The 21,339-nt window shown below is 32.3% G+C and overlaps 2 protein-coding genes across 2 annotated transcripts; one reads left to right on the top strand and one right to left on the bottom strand.

Moving 5' to 3' along the window:
* The first annotated feature begins 2,946 nt into the window (after positions 1-2,946).
* Positions 2,947-7,385, top strand: LOC133188843 (uncharacterized). The gene is made up of 3 exons (XM_061324325.1): positions 2,947-3,034; positions 6,308-6,387; positions 7,074-7,385. Exons 1-3 carry the CDS (start codon positions 2,974-2,976, stop codon positions 7,269-7,271), a joined length of 339 nt encoding a protein of 112 aa, XP_061180309.1. The 5' UTR covers positions 2,947-2,973; the 3' UTR covers positions 7,272-7,385.
* A 1,851-nt stretch (positions 7,386-9,236) lies between these two features.
* LOC133188756 (uncharacterized) lies at positions 9,237-20,829 on the bottom strand. The gene is made up of 5 exons (XM_061324244.1): positions 20,745-20,829; positions 11,996-12,231; positions 11,631-11,775; positions 11,288-11,431; positions 9,237-10,497 (listed from the first exon to the last, which is right to left on the bottom strand). Exons 1-5 carry the CDS (start codon positions 20,827-20,829, stop codon positions 10,331-10,333), a joined length of 777 nt encoding a protein of 258 aa, XP_061180228.1. The 3' UTR covers positions 9,237-10,330.
* Positions 20,830-21,339: the final 510 nt, after the last annotated feature.

The raw sequence follows: 21,339 nt of genomic DNA, 5'->3' as shown, positions 1-21,339 counted from the left end.
AAAAAAACGATATCTTTTGATACCTATAGTCTTTTCAATTTTTTTATACATCAACTCGCTGCAGAATCATATGATTGGTTGGGAGGTATATAGACCCAAAATATGCATGAAAATTAGTGCCACAACTCGCGTCTTACTGTATCGGAGATACAGGGCAGGGTCTTTCTCGAGCTCTCGCTCTCGCCTAAAGCCGCCCTGTATCTCAATAAAGTAGGAAACTCGTACTCTAACTTGATACATATTAGGGTCTCATCCTATGCCATTGGGCGATGATTATCTACACTTTGTCAGAAAATTTATAAATGAATTTCATCTTTTCTGGCCCACTGTTTTTTAAAGAAGATTCTTAAAGATTTTTTTCCGATTTATTTGCATTTCAAAATTTTATACCCTATTGTCACCATTCCCTACATTAAAAGTCAATGGTTTTAACATTATGTCAGAAAGCTTTTACATAAAGGTTTTATCCTTTCTGGCTTAGTGATCTTAAAACAAGAAATTTCAGAACAACTTATCCCAAATTTGCCATTTCTTCATGATCACCTCTTGGAAGGGGATTGTTCTTTAAATAATTGCATAATTCTGAACTCTCTTTAACCAAGAATTCTCTGTTCCAAGCTAAGTTTCAATTGATTGGTCCAATGGTTTTAGAGGAAAGGTTAACACTGCGTAAAGTTTATCGACGGACGGACAGACAAACAGAATCCGGACAATAGAAGAACAGAAAAAAGCTCAAAAGTCATATTTAAAAAAAAACAAAACAACTTTACGTATGCACTGGATTAACAGTATCTACAGTCTCAAAAGCTTAATGACTACTAATATTGTGCTCTCGTTATTGAAAAAAGCTTATATCACTACCCCCCCTCCCCTCCCCCAACGCCTACTACTCCTCCCTTCCTTTCTTCTCCCTTTTTTGATCTATGGTGTCTGATAATCTTATTTATTGTCCTTTTATTTACATTAGAGATGATGTCTTTAGAATACTAAATTCACATCCTAATGAACTACAACCGATAAGTAAGGTAATACATGTACATGTTTTTATCTAAGTCAGTTGACACTTGACACTAAGTACTGTCATGTTGTAAATTTTGAATTTACTTTTGGCATAAACGAAGGAAATAAACCAAAGACAATCTGTTAATTTCTGTGTGTTCAAATGTAATAAATGTGCTCCAATGTGATAGGTGTCTATCAGAAAAATATTTCCTGAACTTCTTAAAAATAAAACCATTTAAATCAAAACATCTTGCTTGGAATGTGTGAGTGTAAAATGTATCGATTCAAAGTAGGTTGGTGACGCGGAGGGTACATTTCACATATTTTAACCAGCGATAATATGTACCTATATGTACATGTACCATCATTGAACATATTGTCGTCCATCGCCACCTATTGATACATTACATATACACTGTTTGTGCCGAGATTAGCCCCCCCCCCCCCTCCCCCCCGCGAAGATTGGTGACAAAGTTTCAAACCTTGTCATATTAAGCCACGAACTGGTCTATTTCCATCCACTCCCGCAATTAATGCAACATGTCGAAATTAATCCACGTATCTTTCATATTTTTTTTTGTTCAAATTAATGTTAATATCTAGGATATGCATAGATATAAGAATCTTAAAATACATGTGACTAAATAGGCTAAGCACATTTCATTTAACATTTGTTATCAAATAAACATCGAGAGGGAAAAAATAAAGACAATTTTACTCATCATCAATCCCTTTTACATGTAACTGATAAACTGACAGGTACACTCGAGTCCCTTCAGAAAAATCCGTTTTATAATACTGTCCTTTGTATGAGATTTTTTGAAAGCAAATTGAAAGTAGTTTATGCTAAAATGCTTATTTCCCATGTTAGTTTAGCAAAAATGAAAGTAAATATATAAGCTATGTAGTAAAATCACAGGGATTTTTTGTATGAGTAATGGTCAAATACAAAGGGTTATAGCATCGTTGCAAGCCACTGGTTTTCATATCTTTTTCCTAAAAACTATTTTGCAAAAATAAAAAAAAAAAAAATATATAAAGGATATATTTGTAAACTTGTGGCTTGCGAGGATGAGTGCATGAGTACTTCCTCTGGCACACGTTTTTCTCCGACAAATAACGCGATGACTTCAGTCTAAGTGCTTGTGTCAGTGTTTAATAATACCGGTAAAATTTTTATGAGAATAACTTGTGTTCTCATCATTAATGTTCGTGTTTTGTTTTCAAGGAAGTTAAATAAATGAATATACCAGTATATGTATATACAGAACTACATGTGTCTATCTATAAAATGCATTGATTAGTAAATTTTTGCAAATGTTGTATATCTTAAAACTTCATGTTAAACTGTGTCAATTTAAATTTGTAATATACATGTAGGAAGAGGGCGTAATAAGATTTCAGAACTTGTGCCCAATCCCAAAATTCGTAATTATAATTTACAATAAAATATGTTAAAACCAATAAGGTATTTAAAATTATTAAAAAAATATATTTCTAAAATGAATTGCTTACATTGACTTTGAATCTAAAAAAAAGAAGACATAATTTACACTTTAGAATAAAATTAAGTTATTATGAAATTTTTTTTTTAAAGGGTGGAATCCTCCTACTCTTCCTCCCTCCTTTAAGAAATCTCCATCAAGCATGTTAATCTGATTGTATAATAAGTCGATCTATGAATAGCATCTGGAAAATAATGCCATTTAAATTTTACATGTAATCTTTTCTTTTCATTAAGATCTTCTTAACAAATAATTGTTTAACCTTTAAATATTGACTGGAAACACCAAATGCTAAGAATAAGTACCCAACGAGAATACTTGTTGATATTTTTAGATCTTGCCTATGTACACGTGTCATAAGCACGTATATATATGAAATAAATGGTAAGGTTTGAAAGCAAGGTACCTCATATCTTAAGAATAGGAATTCATCTGAAAATCTACCTACAATTCACATCAAGAAAATATGTCCATTAAAGCGTTGTTCTGTCTTGGACTTGTTATCTGCGGAATGAAAATGGCGAATGGTATGTGTTACTGAATTTTAAAAGTATTAATATGTTCTATGTTATACATGATGAAGGTAAACGTATAATCCAACCGAATCTAATAAATTAACATTTTACAATATGTTTGTGACCTCTGTGGTAGTTAATGTGTTTAGGTCGTTGGATTAGATTTAGACATTTTAATGTACATAATATACACACATGGACAAGGGGAGAGGGGGTTCATATTATATAAGAGTTCTAAATTTCTTTTTCATAATCCTCTTGAAATGTACACCCCGATTTTATAAAGCGTTTCATAAAGTAATACAAAACTTTAAATTAATGTTACATGTAATCAATTTGTTTCTTTCGAACCATACTTTTTATTTTTAATCTATCTTAATGACTTTTCAGCGTTCATCATAATTACAGTTTGTAATTGCTCATGTCCGAAAATCAACAGATCATTGACTTTAAATTTTCGAATTTGCATGGGTATCTTATGACCTTAATGGTAGTTTTAGAAAAATCCTTCAATAGTATTTTTTAACACATAATTTCCATGGTGCGGGAAATTAAAATTAATATTACTTGTATAGTTTTGTTTAAATACGAGCGTGCGGGTCCGACGAACAAAACATTTTATTGGTGTGGCCTAATATTATTATTTAACCGCTTGCCCGCTCGTACTTTTTTTCATCAAATGTCCGACGAACAAGAAATAATTAAATTGGTGTGGCCTTTCATCTATCCTTACGAAGTACATGTAACTACAATTTACATTGTTTATGAAAATGCATAGGAGAATTTCTAGTTAGGCTATATTCAGATACAAACAAGATATCCCCATACATTTATATTGGAATCATCATCTTTCAAAAAGTAACATACATCCAAATTAATTTCGCTTGATTTAGCTGTGACTTTTTTCCTATTTTGAACATATTTTATTCCCTAAAATGTGAATGGGATTCGACGCTCTTCATCTGTCTGTTTTAAATTTACATTGTACCATCTTTTTTAATGATTTTGAAAGGATTCTACCGCAGTGTATTCTTTATTTTGATGTCCTCTTTCAGTAACTTGTTTTAAGTCTTCAATCTCTCTCCCTCTCATAGTTATAGACAAATCCAACAGAAATTTGCTGATCCACAATTTAAAATTCTTTATTTTAAAGAATATGACTCTTACATTTTATCGGAAATACTGCGTCCTTTTTATGACCTGGCCCCAAGACCATAAACTGAGAACAGATTTAAGTCAAAATTTCAAATCAAAATAACTTTTGAAATAATTTTGATAATGAAACAAAATTTTCATCATATATTTCAATTAAATTTTTTTACTAATCTGCATATTGTTAAGTACGTATATCAAATAAAACGCAAATATTCAAAATAGAAATTTTGACTTAACTCTGTTCTCAGTTTATGGTTTCGAGGCCTAGTCTTGAATTTAATCAATTTCCTTCAATTCAGGTCTTTTCAGTATTTACATAACACTGCTTTGTGGCTACAGTGTGTATACGGTCAGTAGGAAATGTATGGCATGTCAAACGTTGCAATATTCGATCTTTTGCATTTGCATTGTATAATTTTCCATTTGCATTGTATAATTTTTATTTGTATTGTATAATTTTCTATTTGTATTGTATAATTTTTCATTTGTATTGTATAATTTTTATTTGTATTGTATAATTTTCCATTTGCATTGTATAATTTCTTATTTGTATTGTAAAATTTCTTATTTGTATGCGATAATTTTTCATTTGTATTGTATCCGCGGACTGTTTATTTGTTTCGTTACGAAGGATTTCATTGGTCAAGTTTCAGCCTGTATCGGGTTGAAGATGTTCCGGATGCTCAAAGCAAACTGGGCTCATATGTATTTGCTTGATTGATTGATTGATTATTGTTTAACGCCGAGTCGGCAATATTTCAGCCATATTTCGGCGGCATATGTATTTGCGTGCATGTTAGACGGTCATTGGATTCTAAAAAGGGAGCGCTGGTAGATGGCAAATAAATAATCTGTCCTTAGGAATGCTGACTGAGAAAATAAATAAATTGACCTTGAGTGGTGGTAACTACCCCCACCCCCAAAAAACTGAGTTTTCGGGTTTGGGCGGATTTTCTTCTTTTTGTTTTTCTCCTTGTCTCTGGTCATATTGGAAATAAATATTCTCTCCTGCGAGAGAATGAAAATAAATAATCGGATTCGACACCCCCCGAGAATCAAATGGTCGTCCCTTAGCATGCATCGCAAATAGAGGAGCCGAGTTTGTGTTTGTAGAGAGTGCGCGATCGGAATTGTGGGAAGGGTACCAGACTAAGTTTGTGATGGGCACCTGAGACCTTTATACAGACTAAATTTTATGACCAATGACATCCTTCGTAACGAAATAAATAAACAATCCTCGGATACAATACAAATGAAAAATTATCGCATACAAATAAGAAATTATACAATACAAATAAGAAATTATACAATGCAAATGGAAAATATAGAATACAAATGAAAAATTATACAATACAAATGATTTTTTTACAACACAAATGGAAAATATAGAATACAAATAAACATTATACAATCCAAATGGAAAATTATAAAATCCAAATGGAAAATTATAGAATACAAATAAAAATTATACAATACAAAATGAAAATTATACAATACAAATGAAAAATTATACAATACAAATGAAAAATTATACAATACAAATAAAAATTATACAATACAAATGGAAAGTTATACAATACAAATGGAAAAGATCGAATATTGCAACGTTTGACATGCCATAGAAATGTACATTTTTTCCGCATTGGTTAATGTGAAGCGATTAAAGGATTGAAAGATCAAAAGATCTAAAAATAAAACCTGGAAATTCCCTATCGATATTGATATTATGGATAGTGTCTGAAAATGATTCACATCTAGGCACGTTTTGGATAATTGAGATGAACTGATAAGGGATAGAAAAAATAACCATATTTCAGATGTGATTGTTTTAATTTGAATAAAAGAGATTGTGTCAATACGAGTCATATTTACCTTGCAGCTGATAAACGAAAGTTTTTACTCTGAATATAACTTTGGCTGCATGTTTAATTATTAGAAAAAAAAAATGAAAATGTGTTTCTTAAGGACGTTATAGACTAACCCTAACCGTAATAAATTTTGGGGAAACAAACTATCAGAAGACCACAAATAATGGAAGTAAATTTGAAAAAATAAACAATGTATTGTAATATAGACATATCACAAAACCCTTACACAGTGGTAAGCTTAAATTGTTTCCTTTATAAATAGGTAATTTGGGCGATTTTCAAAAGGTATTGAAGAAAGCTGAGAATATCGCTAACGCATTTGGGATGTCTGGCTCTGGAGAGGTGAGTGTATTTCTTTTATTACAGTCTTACTTCTATTAAATTCTACTAATTATAAATTATTAACATATATGTTTCTATATAACAGATATTAAACGCATCAGAAACTTTGAGCGATGTCACGTGTGTATTCAACGCATCAAAACGCGTTTTGAATTTCAAGTAACATAGCCCTTTCCTTACGGTATATTTCGATGGGAAAAATTCTCGGCATATTTGACTATTTATACCTTAGAAAAATGAGTAGAAATAACTGGAATAGTACGCTTATTTTCGTTTATTTTATAAACAATTGTTTGTATATAAATGTAAGCATAGAAATAGTCAACAATATTTTACATAATTTTTTTTTAGTTTGTGTGCGAGAGTGAGAAGAAAATTTCGAAGCGTAAAATTCCTGTAGAATTCATAGTATCCCAAAACATGCATAATGCAACTCAATCTTCAAAGAAGAGAGAATTTTCTTTTAGCATCAGATCTAGAGAGTGAATTTTTTTCAAAAATTAGTTTTTTGGTTCTTTTAAGGTTTTTTTTTTTAAATTGTAATACTCCGTGAATGGGTCATAGAAAAATATTTTATGAAGAAAAAAAAGTTGAAGAACCCTTGGGGTACAGAATGGGGAGGCGGGTCCGTCCACAAGTACCTGTGAACCATAGTAGTAACTTCTTGAACCTTTTTCACGTTTTAGGTAGATCGTGGCAAGGGCTGTATTATCAGCTGGAACTTTAAAGGACAACTGATGGGTTTTGAGTACAAATACCTCGGAGTTTGTGTTGATAGATGTACAGGGGAGACAACCACATCGATAACCCAAAGTAAAGGGGGCGCAATTGAGCATTGTCTGAGCGATTTGTTCCAGAAGCTGTCGGCTAAACATGAATTATAATTATTTTTGTGCCTTAAATGAAAACAAAAGCCTGTCTCTCTTATTACAATTTATTTGAAATCTGTAAAACCTGTTAGTTATTTAAGGCATTAATAACAAATATTTGACTCAAATAAAAAAGTTTTACATATATATAAATTGTCACTTTTTTTTTTAATTAAAAACATTATGAATTTATTCCGCTTGAAAAGCAGATTTCATTTGTCTCTATACTCATGCCGATCGGCTTTTACTATCATGGTTAATCTATTATCGTATATATAGGCATAAATAATCTATTTTTATACATAAATGAATTTGAATTTAAACCTTCTTTGTTTTCTATGTCAAAAATTGGAGGATTTCGCAAGTCTTTTAAAGTCTGCTCCATTCATACTGATTTTTTATGGTTTTATAAAGTTTTCTATGGTCAGTTGGTTGACGAAAGGAATGAGTAATTTCAATTTGTAAGTTATCCGATTCTTTCAAAAGGAAGTAAGGTACAAAATGAAAAAAGATCGTTATTTACGTATGTCTTTGTTTAATCACAAAAGCTCATTTTCTCCCAATACAATGTTGTTGTGAGACCAATGCATAATAAATTTCGTAAGGAAATACGTGATTGTACATACCGACGTTTCACAAATGTTCCTCTTTCTGCCAACTCTATATATTACATGTACAGAATTTTTAATACATATTCCACAACTTTGCTATTTATCTATCATATAAAGTTATATGAAAAAAAAAAAAATAATTCTGAAAAAAAAAATGTTTCCTTGGTTTAAGCTCTCTCTGACTATACCTTTTACGATTGAATTTATCTGAGTGAATGCATTTTGAATGATTGATAAAATACTTCTATTTACAATTTTCAAGCAATAAACTACAAAGTATGAGAAGCCTGACTATTGACAATAAAGTACATGTAAATATATCAAAAAGGAATTTGTACATTTGGACGGATAGTAGAGGATCATCTTTGTACATTTGCTAACTCCAGTTTCTAGGTAAACACAATTTTACTTCATTAATACTTTTATATGACATTTGCTTAGTGAAGCCTGCCTTCACGTTTGAACCCTAGTTTTTGTTCGATTTTGTGAATCTGGAAGATTTTGCATTGCATGCCCAGGCCAGTTAAACTCTCTCCCTCTCTCTTTTCAAAGATTACGTTAAGAAAATAAAGGGAGTGGGTTGAAAGATTTTAATGTATCAATGACACATGAAGGCCGTTTCAGAACTTCGTAGTGAACATTGGTGTATTTTTTCCTTTCAGAAAAGAATTGGAGATGATGGTCAAGTCAACAACATGTAATACAGTGTATGTACATGTAGTAACACGTGTATCATCATTGTCAAAAATATATCGGCTTCAAAATATAATTGCCTTTTTTATATTTTTGTGTAAAACCCATAAAAATGAATTATTGAAAGTTATAACTATAATCAAAGTTTTAAGTACATGTATATTGTTGTTTTCACTGACGGTCAAGTATAGGGTATTTTTTCAAAATTAAACTTTAGGCATTTCATGTCATTGCAGAACTGATAATAATACAAAAGATATATGTAAATGACCGGATTTTGAAACAAATTTTATTCACTGCATAGATATACTAAGTGGTCTTTGATGTTTTAATTTCGTATACTCGCATTGCGGATTTAACCTGGACGACTCTGTTACTGCCGAACACCAACAAAGGCAGATAAGAAATAGCTTATCCAACCTACAGTGAGAAATAAAAAGTAGCTTAAAAAGTCATAGTGATCCTACATCTCATCGACCGGTTCAACATCTAACCTAGCGGTCTTGCATCGATTTTTTTTGACCGCTCAGGAAAACACTATAATTTTTTTTAAACTTTTTTAAAGCATAAATTTATACTGGGAACAATTTGCAAAGGTATAACAATAATATTTGTTGTGTTTTGATGGTTTCTATACCATCATTTAAGGAGTTATTTTTATACAAGACTTTTGCCAAAGATTGACAACTTATTTATTCAAGCCAGGTAAAATTGACAATGTTTCTTAATTCCTCATGTAAACTATCACAATCACAAAGATAACAAAAAGCTCTATCTTGATTACATATACATATATCACATACCATACGGTTACAAAGTAGTAGAAATGAAGGATCTGCTTATACATTATTAATAAAAAAACTGAAAACAGAAAAAAAGAGAAAAAGTCAAAGTTTCACAAGTGTTAGTGATAAACTGATAAAAAAAATTGTTTCAACAACAGAAATATAAAAGGTCCGTGGGCCACAACGCTCACCTGTGTAACTATGAACCTTCTTGTTCTTTTCCCGTTACATTCCTTTGTAGAACTTTAATTGCCCTTGTACCGTTACCCTACCCCCGAGAATCATGATTTGTATAAGCTTGAACCTACATTACCTGAGGATGTTTCCAACTAAATATGAATAATCATGGCTTTGCTGTTATTAAGAAGATTTTTCATGATTTTTCCTGTTTTCCTATGTAAAACTTTAATTACCCAATTGGCTACACCTTTTCCCCGGGGATCATGATTGAAAGAAACTTGAATTTATACTATGAGGATACTTCCATATCAATATGACTGCTCATGGCTTCTCTGTTCTTGAAAATTGATTTTTCTTATGTTTTCCTATTTAAAACTTTGATTTCCCCATCTCCGGGGGTCATTATTTGAAAAACAAAAATAATGTACTCTATGTTACAGTTGTAAGAACCTTCATTGTAAGTTTCATCTTTTCTGGCACAGTGGTTCTTGAGAAGAATATTTTTAAAGACCTATCCCAATTTTTACTTTTACTTAATTATCGCCCCTTTAGAAGAGGTTTTGACCCTTTATTTAAACAAACTTTAATCCCCTTCACCAAAGTCTGGTTGAAAATAACTAAGTGGTTAGGGGAAGAATATGAAATTACAAAAGGTTTATGACAACAAGGACGATGTCGGCAACAGCAGACAACGGACAAATTTTGATTAAAAAGCATTTTTGATCCCTCGCCTCAGGTGAGCAAAAAATCAACTATCCTTTCAGACCTTTGGTGGGGACTACAAAGCCGAGAAACTACCAACGTTTTACGGTTGTGAACCAGTTGTCTGTGAGTATTGAAACGGCTGTTGTGTACTGTTTCCTGAAGAATATTGTGTTGAGTAATTTCCTGTTGGATACAACGTGGTTGTGTTGCTCGACTGTTGTGTCGAATATGTGGCATATGGAATACCTGGTTGGTTTATTGCTTGACCTTGAAGAAATTTAATATAACTTATAAATATGCCAATGTTTCCTTGAAGAATACAGTTCAAAATTCTGGAAAACAGTATCTTAATAATAAAGGTTTTTAGGAAAAAATCTTATGCATCAAATATACTAAACAGAACTTCTGATAACTGTTCTTGAAGGGAATAAATATATATTCATATTTTTATTACAGTAAGGAAGACAAAAGTTAACAAGCATTCTGAGAGTATTGCATTAGCAATACCAGTCCCCTACCGGCAAGTGTAATCTGGTTCCCGTTAAGAATTGAAAATGCCATAATTCCGTCAAAAATTAATGAAGCGGGACGAAATGCAAACTTGATCTGTAACTAATCAAGGTAAAGCCACATACCAAAAATCAGCTCAATATCTACAAGCGTTTAGAAGAAAATTGCGGAAAACCCGTAAAAATTGAAAAGGCCGTAATTCCGTCAAAAATCAATGAAGCGGAACAAAATGCAAACTTGATCTGTAACTCATCAAGATACACTCACATACCAAAAATCAGCTCAATATCTGCAAGCGTTTGGGAAAAAAATGCGGAAAACCAAGTGGGACAGACTGACAGACAGACAGAGGGACAGACAGACAGACAGACAGACGGACAGACGGACGGACAGACTCAGAGGAAACCTATAGTCCCCTCCGGTTTCACCGGTAGGGGACTAATAAAATAGTACACCGTATACTTAGAAAATGAAATATACATACTAGACTTGATAAAAGCTAGATTTAATATTTCTCTTAGAATAAATAAATTAAACATAAATGCACCTGAGGTATTCTGAGTTGTTTCTAGTACTTGACCTCGAGTAGGTTTCCGTCCGCATAAACAGACACAAACTATACCTGTTAGTATTATAATTAGAACTATGCCGCCGAGCACGCCTCCTACGATTGTTCCAACGAGAATTCCAACTGCATTTTGTAAAAAAAAAAAAAATCAAATTACAAATATACAGATAATGACTATTGATTTAATATTTGTTAATTATTTCTGTCAACAGTACTACGATATTCAGGGCAGGCAGACAATTTAAGGGAGGAACAATACGGAACTAAGAAAAGACAATCGAAGTTCAAATATTCTTTTCTTTTGAAGGAAAATAAAACTTACAGTCCAAAACTTTTTCAGCGGTGACAAGCAGCTTGAAGCTAGCACTTGATGTTGATTTACCATCACGTCTCTTGAAATTGATATAAAGATAGTCCTCCTCTTTACCACAAAATCTAGTGTTGAAGTTTTTTGAACAAGTTACACTCTAAAAAAAAACCATTCAAAATTATGTTTCTATGCCAAACGTATTAAAATGATAACTGTAGTATCTAAACTCTTAACTACATTCACGAAATTTTAGGAAAAGGAGTTTTGTATTTTAAAAATTTAGTTTAGTGTTTTAAATTGTATTTAAATAAATAAACATGATAAAAAAAAATGAAAAACACGTTAACTGTCCTTGCATGAAATTACAAAATACGAACCTGTAAAGGTGTGCCAAAAAGTGTAGATGTATACACTAACTCTATGGCACAATCTGAATCGTTGAAATATTGAGGTGTAACACAGACTTTGTACTCGTCAGCGATTACATCTCCTTTTCCATGGAATGAGTAGTCATCGCAAAGGATACTAACAGGCTTCCCATGGTATTCAACAGAATATTGAACACTTTCATCCAATTCTTTTAAGAAAACCAAGCAAGTATCTCCAAATTCATCTGTAAATAATTCAAATGAAGCCCAAGTTAATTAAGTTGTGTTTAATTTCTTTTTATAAATGTAAATTGATATCAAAACTACGATGGCCAATTTGAGCCATCAAATTACATGTAAGAGTAATTCTATTGTGTATGCAGAATTAATTGTCTTTAATAGTAATACCAGTGTCATTCTGAACATGTACATCTTTGTCAATGACAAAACACTTTCAGTTGTAATATAAATTTGTACATGTACAAATTTTGAGTCAAAATACATTTGAAACTACTAAACAATCCTCAGATCAATTGGGGAGATTATCTGTAAACTTAGAAAGGCATTAAAACAAATACACATCTGCGTGGTTTTCATTTCATATTCTCCCTTTTTCTTTGGGGGGGGGGGGGGGGTTAATTAATGCTGTAAACCTAATTTTTAATGATATTAAAGAGAGCAAGACTGCTTTTACTTTCATATACAATGTACGTGGTCTGAGATCACAACTTTCGGATTTTTTCATGAAAGAATATTTTGTAAGTGTCTTTATTCAGATTCCTCTGTCTTTGTTTGAAGTTAACTTCTTTCACGACAACTTAGTGTTAACGTAGGTCGCGGGTTTGCTGACGTCGTTAAAACTGAGTACTACGCAATTTATTAAGGAATGTTTTTCAGTTGTGTGTGAGTTATTGGTGTGTAAATCACACAGACTTGTCACGTAGGCATATTTCATGAAGCGCGCTAGCGCTTCATGAAGAATATGCCTACGTGCAAGTCTGTGTGATTTACAAACCAATAATTCACACACAACTAAAAAACATTCCTTATATTTACATTTTACATGTTTAAAAGCAGCAAAAATACACTCATTGTTTGAATTTCGCACTGTCCTATATCTTTATAGTTTTAATGACTTCTCTTTAGCCTCATTGTGACGTCACTTTAACGCGAGTTTCTCCGTGTATGTTTCTACGCGTGAGTATACACAAAAATGACATTCACAGTTGGCTTAGTAGAAAAACACAGCAAATGTAAATATTATGATTTGGGCGACTTTCTTATGCACATTTGATAATGACGTCACAATGATTAAGACAATTGTTTTTTAACACTCTTCAATACAACAAACTTAAGTTATCACAGATAGAAAACTTTTTAACGATTTTTTTTAATGTTCGAAAATCGAAAGCGTTTATTTATCATCACTTTGAGACCACAACAGTATCACGAAAAGATATGGAACAACTAAACAAGTGTCAACTGCATGGTTATTTTTTCCTTTGACGTATTTTAATTAAAAGTTTGTTACACTGATAACCGTCATTATATAAACAACCGCAATTACAGCTGTTATAAGAAAAGTTTAAACTTTATTTATAAAAAGGAAATTTTAAAAATACATGTATATCTATATCACAATTGAAAAACTGCTCAAGTATGAAGCATAAAGCATAAAACGACACAGACCTTCATTTCCATTTACCTCTCTCAAAGTGTTTCGTCCGATGGCTTTTTATGTTTTTTTTAAATTCTTTTCAGAAATTATAAAATCAAGGTAAAAGTTTAGGAGGTATTCCCCATTTGTATGCGAAAAACCGAATAAAGAATTTAAAAAAAAGGTGAGGAATGCAGTGTAAATGCACTGTATCAATACAGATATGTATAGAGAATTAAGGCAGTGATGTTTAACTAGATTTAGATACATCTATTATCATAGAAAGATTTGAACAAAGTAAAAGTACTGAGACGAAAAAATTAAAGCTCCAAAATTACAACGTCTCGGAGCTAGAGGTACTTGTGTTTTATTTCGCCTGATTAAAAAAGGTCGCTGGCAGACTTATGAGGAATTCGTGCCAAAGAAAAAAGGGATATTAATTCGGTATGAATCTGAGGAGGGGCGTGCCCCCATAATTTTTTCAATGTATATAAATTACTTTAGAAAATCGAGCTGATTTACAGTTGTTGTTCCCCTCGATAATAATACCAGTACATTAAAATATCATTAATATTAGAAAAAGAGCTAATTTGTGGTTGTGCCCCCTCAAGAATGTCTTCAGGCCCGTAGAATGCAAGGGGGCGGGCTCCCCACTGTTTTCTGTGAATAGTCTTTTGCTACAGTAATTCTTTTAGATGCATGCTGGATACAACCCCCCCCCCCCCCCACACACACACACACACATACGTTTTTTGTTGCTGTTAGGTCGAGCCTGGCAAATCCAGGATTTGGTCAGCTTATTAGTTTTTTTTTAAGTTACCCCCTCCCCTTTTCGAAACTGTTGCTACGGGCCTAAACTTGTCCGTATCTGTTAGGTTGTGCCCCCCACGAACTTAAAATTGTATCCTATGTTCCTGTGTATTTTGGTATCCTCAAAAGAAACGATCATCAAAGACTAAATTTAAAAAAAATTACACCATGTTTTGCAAATACTTTGACAATATCGAACGGTGTCGAGAATGAAAAATCTGACGCTGAAAAAGTTCGGTGAAAATTTGTGATCTTTTCATACAAAACACGAGTAGTTCTTGGTTCCTTTTTTTAAATTTACCAACAGAATGGGATTTATTTGGAAAAACGCTGCATGACGACATGTGGTGATACCACAGCGACATCCTGTTAAAAGAGCAGTTGTATGCAGCGTGTGTACTCGCATAAGCTTACCAATGTGAAAATTCTGTATACGGGCCATTTGAAAGCACTTGATATACGTATCACAGGCATCGGAAGCAAATTACTTTAGAATACAAGTGTGTTGGCGGTCCAAACTTCGTTGATCGGTATTGAATTAAGAAAAAGTCTATTTGTTAGCACTTCACGTGAATATTACTTATTTAGGATTTATATCAAGCAAAATGGAATTATATCAAGCAAAATGAAACGAAAATTAGTCTTCGATTTAGGAGAAAATTGGACATATAACATGTAACATTTCAACTCGACAGAGAATAGATATATATTTGTTGAAAAAAGATTATTTACCTCATCCCCTACCACATTTGCTCCTGTATCTAACCACTCAACATTTTCTTCCCTTATGTTTTGGCGATAACCCATTTTCTTACTTGTCAGAAAATTTTGAACTTTTTTTTCTAATTTAATATCTAATTAATATTCGCTCCCCCATTGTTTCTGAATCACGCTAGGACTACTGCACCTAAAAGCCCCCCTCCCCCTCAGCCTTCTCTCTCTCTTTCCTTTAGTTACAGCTTAAACAAGGTGTTTTAGACAAGATACATTGTTAACTCATACCTCTGTGCTTATTTTAGATATAAATTATACATTGAATAAATAAAAACAAAAATTTCTTTCTTTCTTTGCTTTTCTGCACTTTATATCGGACCGTATTCACAACGTCAAGCGTGGCGTCGTGATAGTTTATAACGTCACTCTTAAAAATGTTACATTTTGCAATGTAAAAAAGCAATTATTCGCATTTAAATTACAAGAAAAACTAACTCGAAGACATATTAAGAGCCATTCTCTGTAATGACTTTAACTTTTATATAGGAGCTGTGGCACGCATATTCTCAGAATTTCTCCAAACTCTCTATGATAAAAGTATTTGATACCGTAAACTCAAATCAGGCAAAAATTGGTTGCTACGTGTAATGGTTACCATAGCAACATGTCCTAAAATTTGAAAAATGACATTTTCCAACTTGTTCAGAGTCCCACAGTTAATGTTTGCAGCAAAGCAAACAAGTGGCAATGACTGTTTCTGAAAGTTGAAGGCCTGATGTCTTAAATGCATGATAAACATGCTTGGTAAATCAACTATTACATACGTTACTATGGAAACAAAGTATTCAAAAGTAATAATTTTGTTCATTTAATTTTATAAAGTCATACACCTAAGATTAAAAATAATAATAGGTTGAAATGCATGCAAATAATAGACAAGAGATCCTTGTAACATATACAGTACCAACCAGACCCAACCTGACACCAAAGCAGTCCCCGGGACTGCTTTGGGACCGCTCTGGGACTGCTGTGGGACTGCTCTGGGACCGCTGTGGGACTGCTCTGGGACTGCTCTAGAAAGCAGACCCAGCAGTCCCAGGGACTGCTTTTTGGGACTGCTTTGTTCACTCATGCGTGAGAAAGGTTCTGAGTGACATGATAGCTCCGCCCCTTGTGTATTCTGAATTTGCAGCTCCTTGTTGTTGTTTTGTTTACTTTCTGCAGAGAGTTGTTTAAGATAAAAACAAATATACAAAAACAAGTATTAATTTCTTACAAAATTTAAATAAATAGAGATAGTTATACATGTAATTACTAAATGTCTTCAGAGGGCTATAAATTTACACAATTGTAGTCTAGAATTAATTTTAAGAAAATAAAAGTACCGTAGTTAAAAAGGGAAGTCATGGGAAGATTTTAAACTTCAATACAGGTGTTTGAAAATTTTTTTTATCTAGGCCTATTTAATAAATTAATGCTGTCAAATTACATACATGTATGTACTCAAAGTTTGCATTAGCACTATTTAAAAAAAAAACAAAAAAAAAACAAACAAACAAACAAATAAACAAACTTGTCATTTCAGTAAGATACATGTATTTAGAGGAACGTACTGTACTGGATTTTTTTTTCTTAATTGAAAAAGCTAATACAATGCTTAAAAAAGAGCACTCCAAATAATTTATTTAATGGCCATGAAATAAAATTATTCTACCATTCTTCTGTTACATAAACAATGTGAACAATTATTCGGGATTTATTTGGCTTATTCCCCGAACGGCTACTCCCCAAAATCAACATCTAATTATCACACCCAATTAAGGGGCCCTCTAAGGGGTACAGGTAGACTTACCTGTATGAATAAACTACCTGAATTTCAATGCATATAAACAGAACAATCTATCAAGTCATTTTTAGTTCAATATAACCTGTAAAATGTTGGGTTTTGTTTGTTTGTTTTTAATTTATTTACCTATTTCATTTATTTATTTATTTATTTATATTTATTTTTTATGTTAAATAATTTCTATTTCTATCTAAGGGTATAGAGTTAAGGTATTTCTACCCTCACAATTTATGGGTTTTAAAGTAGAAAAACTGCATTTATTTTCACTGAATATCGTTTAAATTAATCAATAACCGCAAAAGATATATAAATTGCCATATTTTTTCTAAGACGTAAGACATAAAAAACAAAAGTGTATGTTCAAGGAACCATTTTACATTAGAAATACAATAAATAAAATGCCTGAATGAAGATACATGAGAAGGAGTTCGTGCCCTGACCAACATTTTTTAAAGAGTGAATTGTTGATCAAATAAAGAATGTATTCATTTTTAAAATTATTTTTCTAAACATTTTTTTCTTACGCCAATTGAAAAGCATTCTTCCAAAAGATTGGGTAAAAATTTAAATTAATAATTAATTCACAGTTTTGGCAGAAACATATGACACCACAGGAAAGTGGAAATACCTTAACAAGTAATTATAACTTCCAGGCATGAAGTTTCCAAGCTCTCTCCCCCCACCATACACTTTTTTTCAAAACATAACAATATACTATTGAAAATGTTTACTGAAAGGCTGCCCCCCCCCCCCTTTCCACACACACACACACAACTTTTTTCTTGAGGAAGTTAAGTCATGGAGAAGTTGGACCCCCACTTCAAAAAATTTGAGAAAAAGTTGTACCCCCACTTCAAGGTCAAAAAATTCCCCATAATAGTATTTAACATTTTGAAGAAAAATTATTAAAGGTACAATAATATTAAAAGTGCAATAATGCAAAGCAATGTATAATATATGTTTTGATAATATTTTGAAATTTTAAATTTATTTATCAAATCTTGGGTTTTTTGAAAATATTTTTTAATGGAAAAACATGAAATTTAATATTTTTATTTGATTTATCAAATATTGTTTATCCAGGTAAACACAGGTAAATCTACCTGTACCCCTTAGAGTGCCCCTTAATTGGGTGTGATAATTAGATGTTGTTTTTGGCGAGTAGCCGTTCAGGGAACACACCATTTATTTATGAAATTAGTTTTTATAAACAAGTTATTAAAAGAGTACATTTATTTAAAAAATATTTATAAAAAATTAAAAAATAAACATTTGAAAATATCGGGAATTGTGACTTGTTTCTTATTTCTTTTGTTTGTGTTTACCTGGCCGGTTAATACAATGGGATTGTATAAAATGGTGTCAACACCTGAGGTTCAATTGCCTTTGGGCATAATTAACAGAAAGTCAATGCATGTTATTTGGGTATCAGTGTTACACATCACTGAACACGCTGGTCAACATTGACACTAATTTCAATCTATGTCCTGCAAAAAATCTTAGTTTCAATAATTGTGTATAGATTTATTTCAGGATTAATTAATTTTGAACATAATCTGAGGGTTCCATTTGCATGATTTACAGATGTACACTCGAACATTTATATAATAAAACACTTAAAACTGAGAATCTAAAGATAATTAAATTGGGAAGTAATTGAAAATAATCATGACTGAAATATAATACTCGGCAATGTTTAACAAAGAATTTTTCAAAAGCTCCAATACTTAAGAAAAATGCATTCAGAGTATAGTATGGGAATCGGCCTTGCTCTATAATTATTATTTTCTATTTAAAGCTAATTCTGGTATAAAATAAACAATTCAAGTTTAATTTTCTATATAAAAAAATAAATATGTTCATGTTATTAATAGGTGTGAACGTCTTCTTCATTCAATAATTATAATTTGTTTCTATACGCGTACTGTGATTTTCTTTACAGTTCAGAAATGACTGTCGCGTAAGAATTGTAAATATTTGTTGATACTACTCAGAAAGAATTGCTCATCAATTCCAACTGCCTTTTATATAGTTACATTGTTTATTGGTAATCTCATTCTGAGTAAGCTCCGCCCATTAAATTAATTAACCCCGCCCACTGGGACTGCTGGGACTGCTTTCTGGGACTGCTTGGACTGCTTTCTGGGACCGCTGGGACTGCTGTGGGACTGCTCTGGGACCGCTTTGGGACTGCTCTGGGACCGCTGTGGGACTGCTTTAGCAGTCCCAGAAAGCAGTCCCCGGGACTGCTCTGGTTCTGCTTTGTGTCAGGTTGGGTCTGGTTGTTACTGTACCAAGGACGAAATATGATATTTCTTATAGGTTAGCAATGGTTTCCATGGTTTTAATACCACAAAGGGATTTTAAAATTTGCTCTCTTATCTCTTATCTTATCCTATCTTTTTAAAAAGCATATTTATATATAACTGAGGATAAATTTTTAAAGGCGTTGGTGTGATCCTAATTTTCACATTTCAAAAAATTCAAATTCAACTCTTTAAATAGAGCGTTGCTTTGGAAATAAGCTGAAAAAATATGCAAAAAAAAATCTGAAAAATATTCTGTTTCCTTGGATACGTACCCTTGTATGTAGATTCCAAAAAACTTTTATGATTGATATATATGAACAACTAACCTGACTTTCATTTTTGACTACCACCCAATCTCTAACTGGATGCAAAAAGCTGGCTCATAGGATTTTATATTGATATAAAATTAACAAAATCGAACATTTTCCCTTCTTGGTAACCATAGCAACAGTGTTGTATTTTTCAACAAACTTTATCAATATATGATATTCAACTATAGTTCTACCAGATAAGTACTATTCAAGGTGAGTCAAATAATATGTTTCTTGATTTAAAGGTAAGTAAATTCCTAAATCAGCAAAAAATATCACTTTTAACAACTGGTATGTTATTTCCATGGTTACACTGCAAATTAACAATTAATCCCAATTTTTCTTATTTTGTCGGTGTTGCAAGGTCCTAAGGATGTATATGTGCCAGTCATGAAGTTTATTGTTTTTCCTCAAGATAGTAGCATTAACCCAATCTTAGCAACAGATTTTGCATGGTTACATTGTTACCATGGCAACCATGAAAGATATTTTTAGAATAATATTACCAATACCTAATTACTTAAGGTCAAATATTTTTATTGGTTTTTTTTTTTTGGTTGTTGATTGAGTTGGCCGCGACTGACCTAAGTACATTAAAAATAGGTTGCAACTGTTCCTTCGCCAAGCGCTGGGCAATTTGAAGTGAAAGTTGCGGGTCCTTCGGATGAGACATTAAAAGCCGAGGCCCCGTATCACGGTAGGTGCTCGTATGGAAAAAAATCCCTCACTCCTCATGGCCCTGAGTGCCGAGTAAAGGTAAAAATTTGTGCTCTCCCCCGGCAGGTGGTAGCGTCTCCATATAAGTGAAAAATTCTCGAGAGGGACGTTAAAAAGAAAAAAAACTAAAAAAAAAAATAATAAAACAACAACAACCAATAAATCAAAGATAAAGAACGTCTCTGTTGATAACTGTGGCATATTATCAAGAAAGTTGGTAGAAGATACGTAGTTACGGAAGCCGGTAGGTGCCAGGTAGAAAAATATTTTATCTGGCGGCCGCCAGATAAAATATTTTTTCTACCTGGCACCAACCGGCTTCCGTACGTAGTTACTGTAGACTATAGCTAAAGTATTATTTTTCTTTAATAATAAAACATGCATATTAACTTACAAGTAATAGTTTCCGTCGCAACAACTTCTGAAAAAATTATAATTACAAAAAATCCACACCCTACTGCCAATCTTGCTAGCTTCATCCTGTCAGATCTGTTAAAAGTGAATATATTTTTTTATCATATTTTATATTTTCTTTAAATTCATTTTCTTAAAATACAGAAATTACCAACCTCTCTCTGAATTTGCTATGTTTTCGTGTAATTGTACCTTGACATCGTAAAACGAACATTGCGAAATATCTACAAGTTGATCCAGAATTAAGAGTTTATACATATCTTAACCTCAATAAATACTTTGCTTAGATATTTTTGGACATTTTTGGTTGGGTGAACATCTACAAAACAGCGACTACGGATCTTTAGTGTGGATCGTATTATGCATTTAAACTAGTGTTGTCAACGTAACCCGGTTATTAACACCAGTCTTGCCGTCCAAAGATGCGAGTATCGGTTAGTAGATCTGTCACCCCATTCCTCATATATTATATAGACATTTTACTGCTTAAATAAGTAGAAAATAAACGTTGTTTTGTTTTTAAATGCATAATTTCATGTCATCCAATTCATTTACCGTTAGTCTCGATCTAGAGT

This window comes from Saccostrea echinata, unplaced genomic scaffold, assembly GCF_033153115.1.
Source record: "Saccostrea echinata isolate AGI-Se365-2 ecotype Australia unplaced genomic scaffold, CSIRO_AGI_Sech_v1 ptg000016l, whole genome shotgun sequence".
NCBI lineage: Eukaryota > Metazoa > Mollusca > Bivalvia > Ostreida > Ostreidae > Saccostrea > Saccostrea echinata.
The sequence above is the reverse complement of the archived record's forward strand: the minus strand, read 5'-3'. Positions and strand labels throughout refer to the sequence as shown.

What these genes read in the sequence shown, in the direction of transcription:
- LOC133188843 (XM_061324325.1), top strand. Translation starts at nt 2,974, where the DNA reads ATGTCCATTAAAGCGTTGTTCTGTCTTGGACTTGTTATCTGCGGAATG. An exon ending in CGGAATGAAAATGGCGAATG is followed by an intron (nt 3,035 to 6,307) that starts GTATGTGTTACT and finishes CTTTATAAATAG; the next exon opens with GTAATTTGGGCGATTTTCAA. An exon ending in GGATGTCTGGCTCTGGAGAG is followed by an intron (nt 6,388 to 7,073) that starts GTGAGTGTATTT and finishes TTCACGTTTTAG; the next exon opens with GTAGATCGTGGCAAGGGCTG.
- LOC133188756 (XM_061324244.1), bottom strand. Translation starts at nt 20,829, where the DNA reads ATGAAGCTAGCAAGATTGGCAGTAGGGTGTGGATTTTTTGTAATTATA. An exon ending in TGCGACGGAAACTATTACTT is followed by an intron (nt 12,232 to 20,744) that starts GTAAGTTAATAT and finishes AATTATTTACAG; the next exon opens with ATGAATTTGGAGATACTTGC. An exon ending in AACAACTCAGAATACCTCAG is followed by an intron (nt 10,498 to 11,287) that starts GTGCATTTATGT and finishes AATTTCTTCAAG; the next exon opens with GTCAAGCAATAAACCAACCA.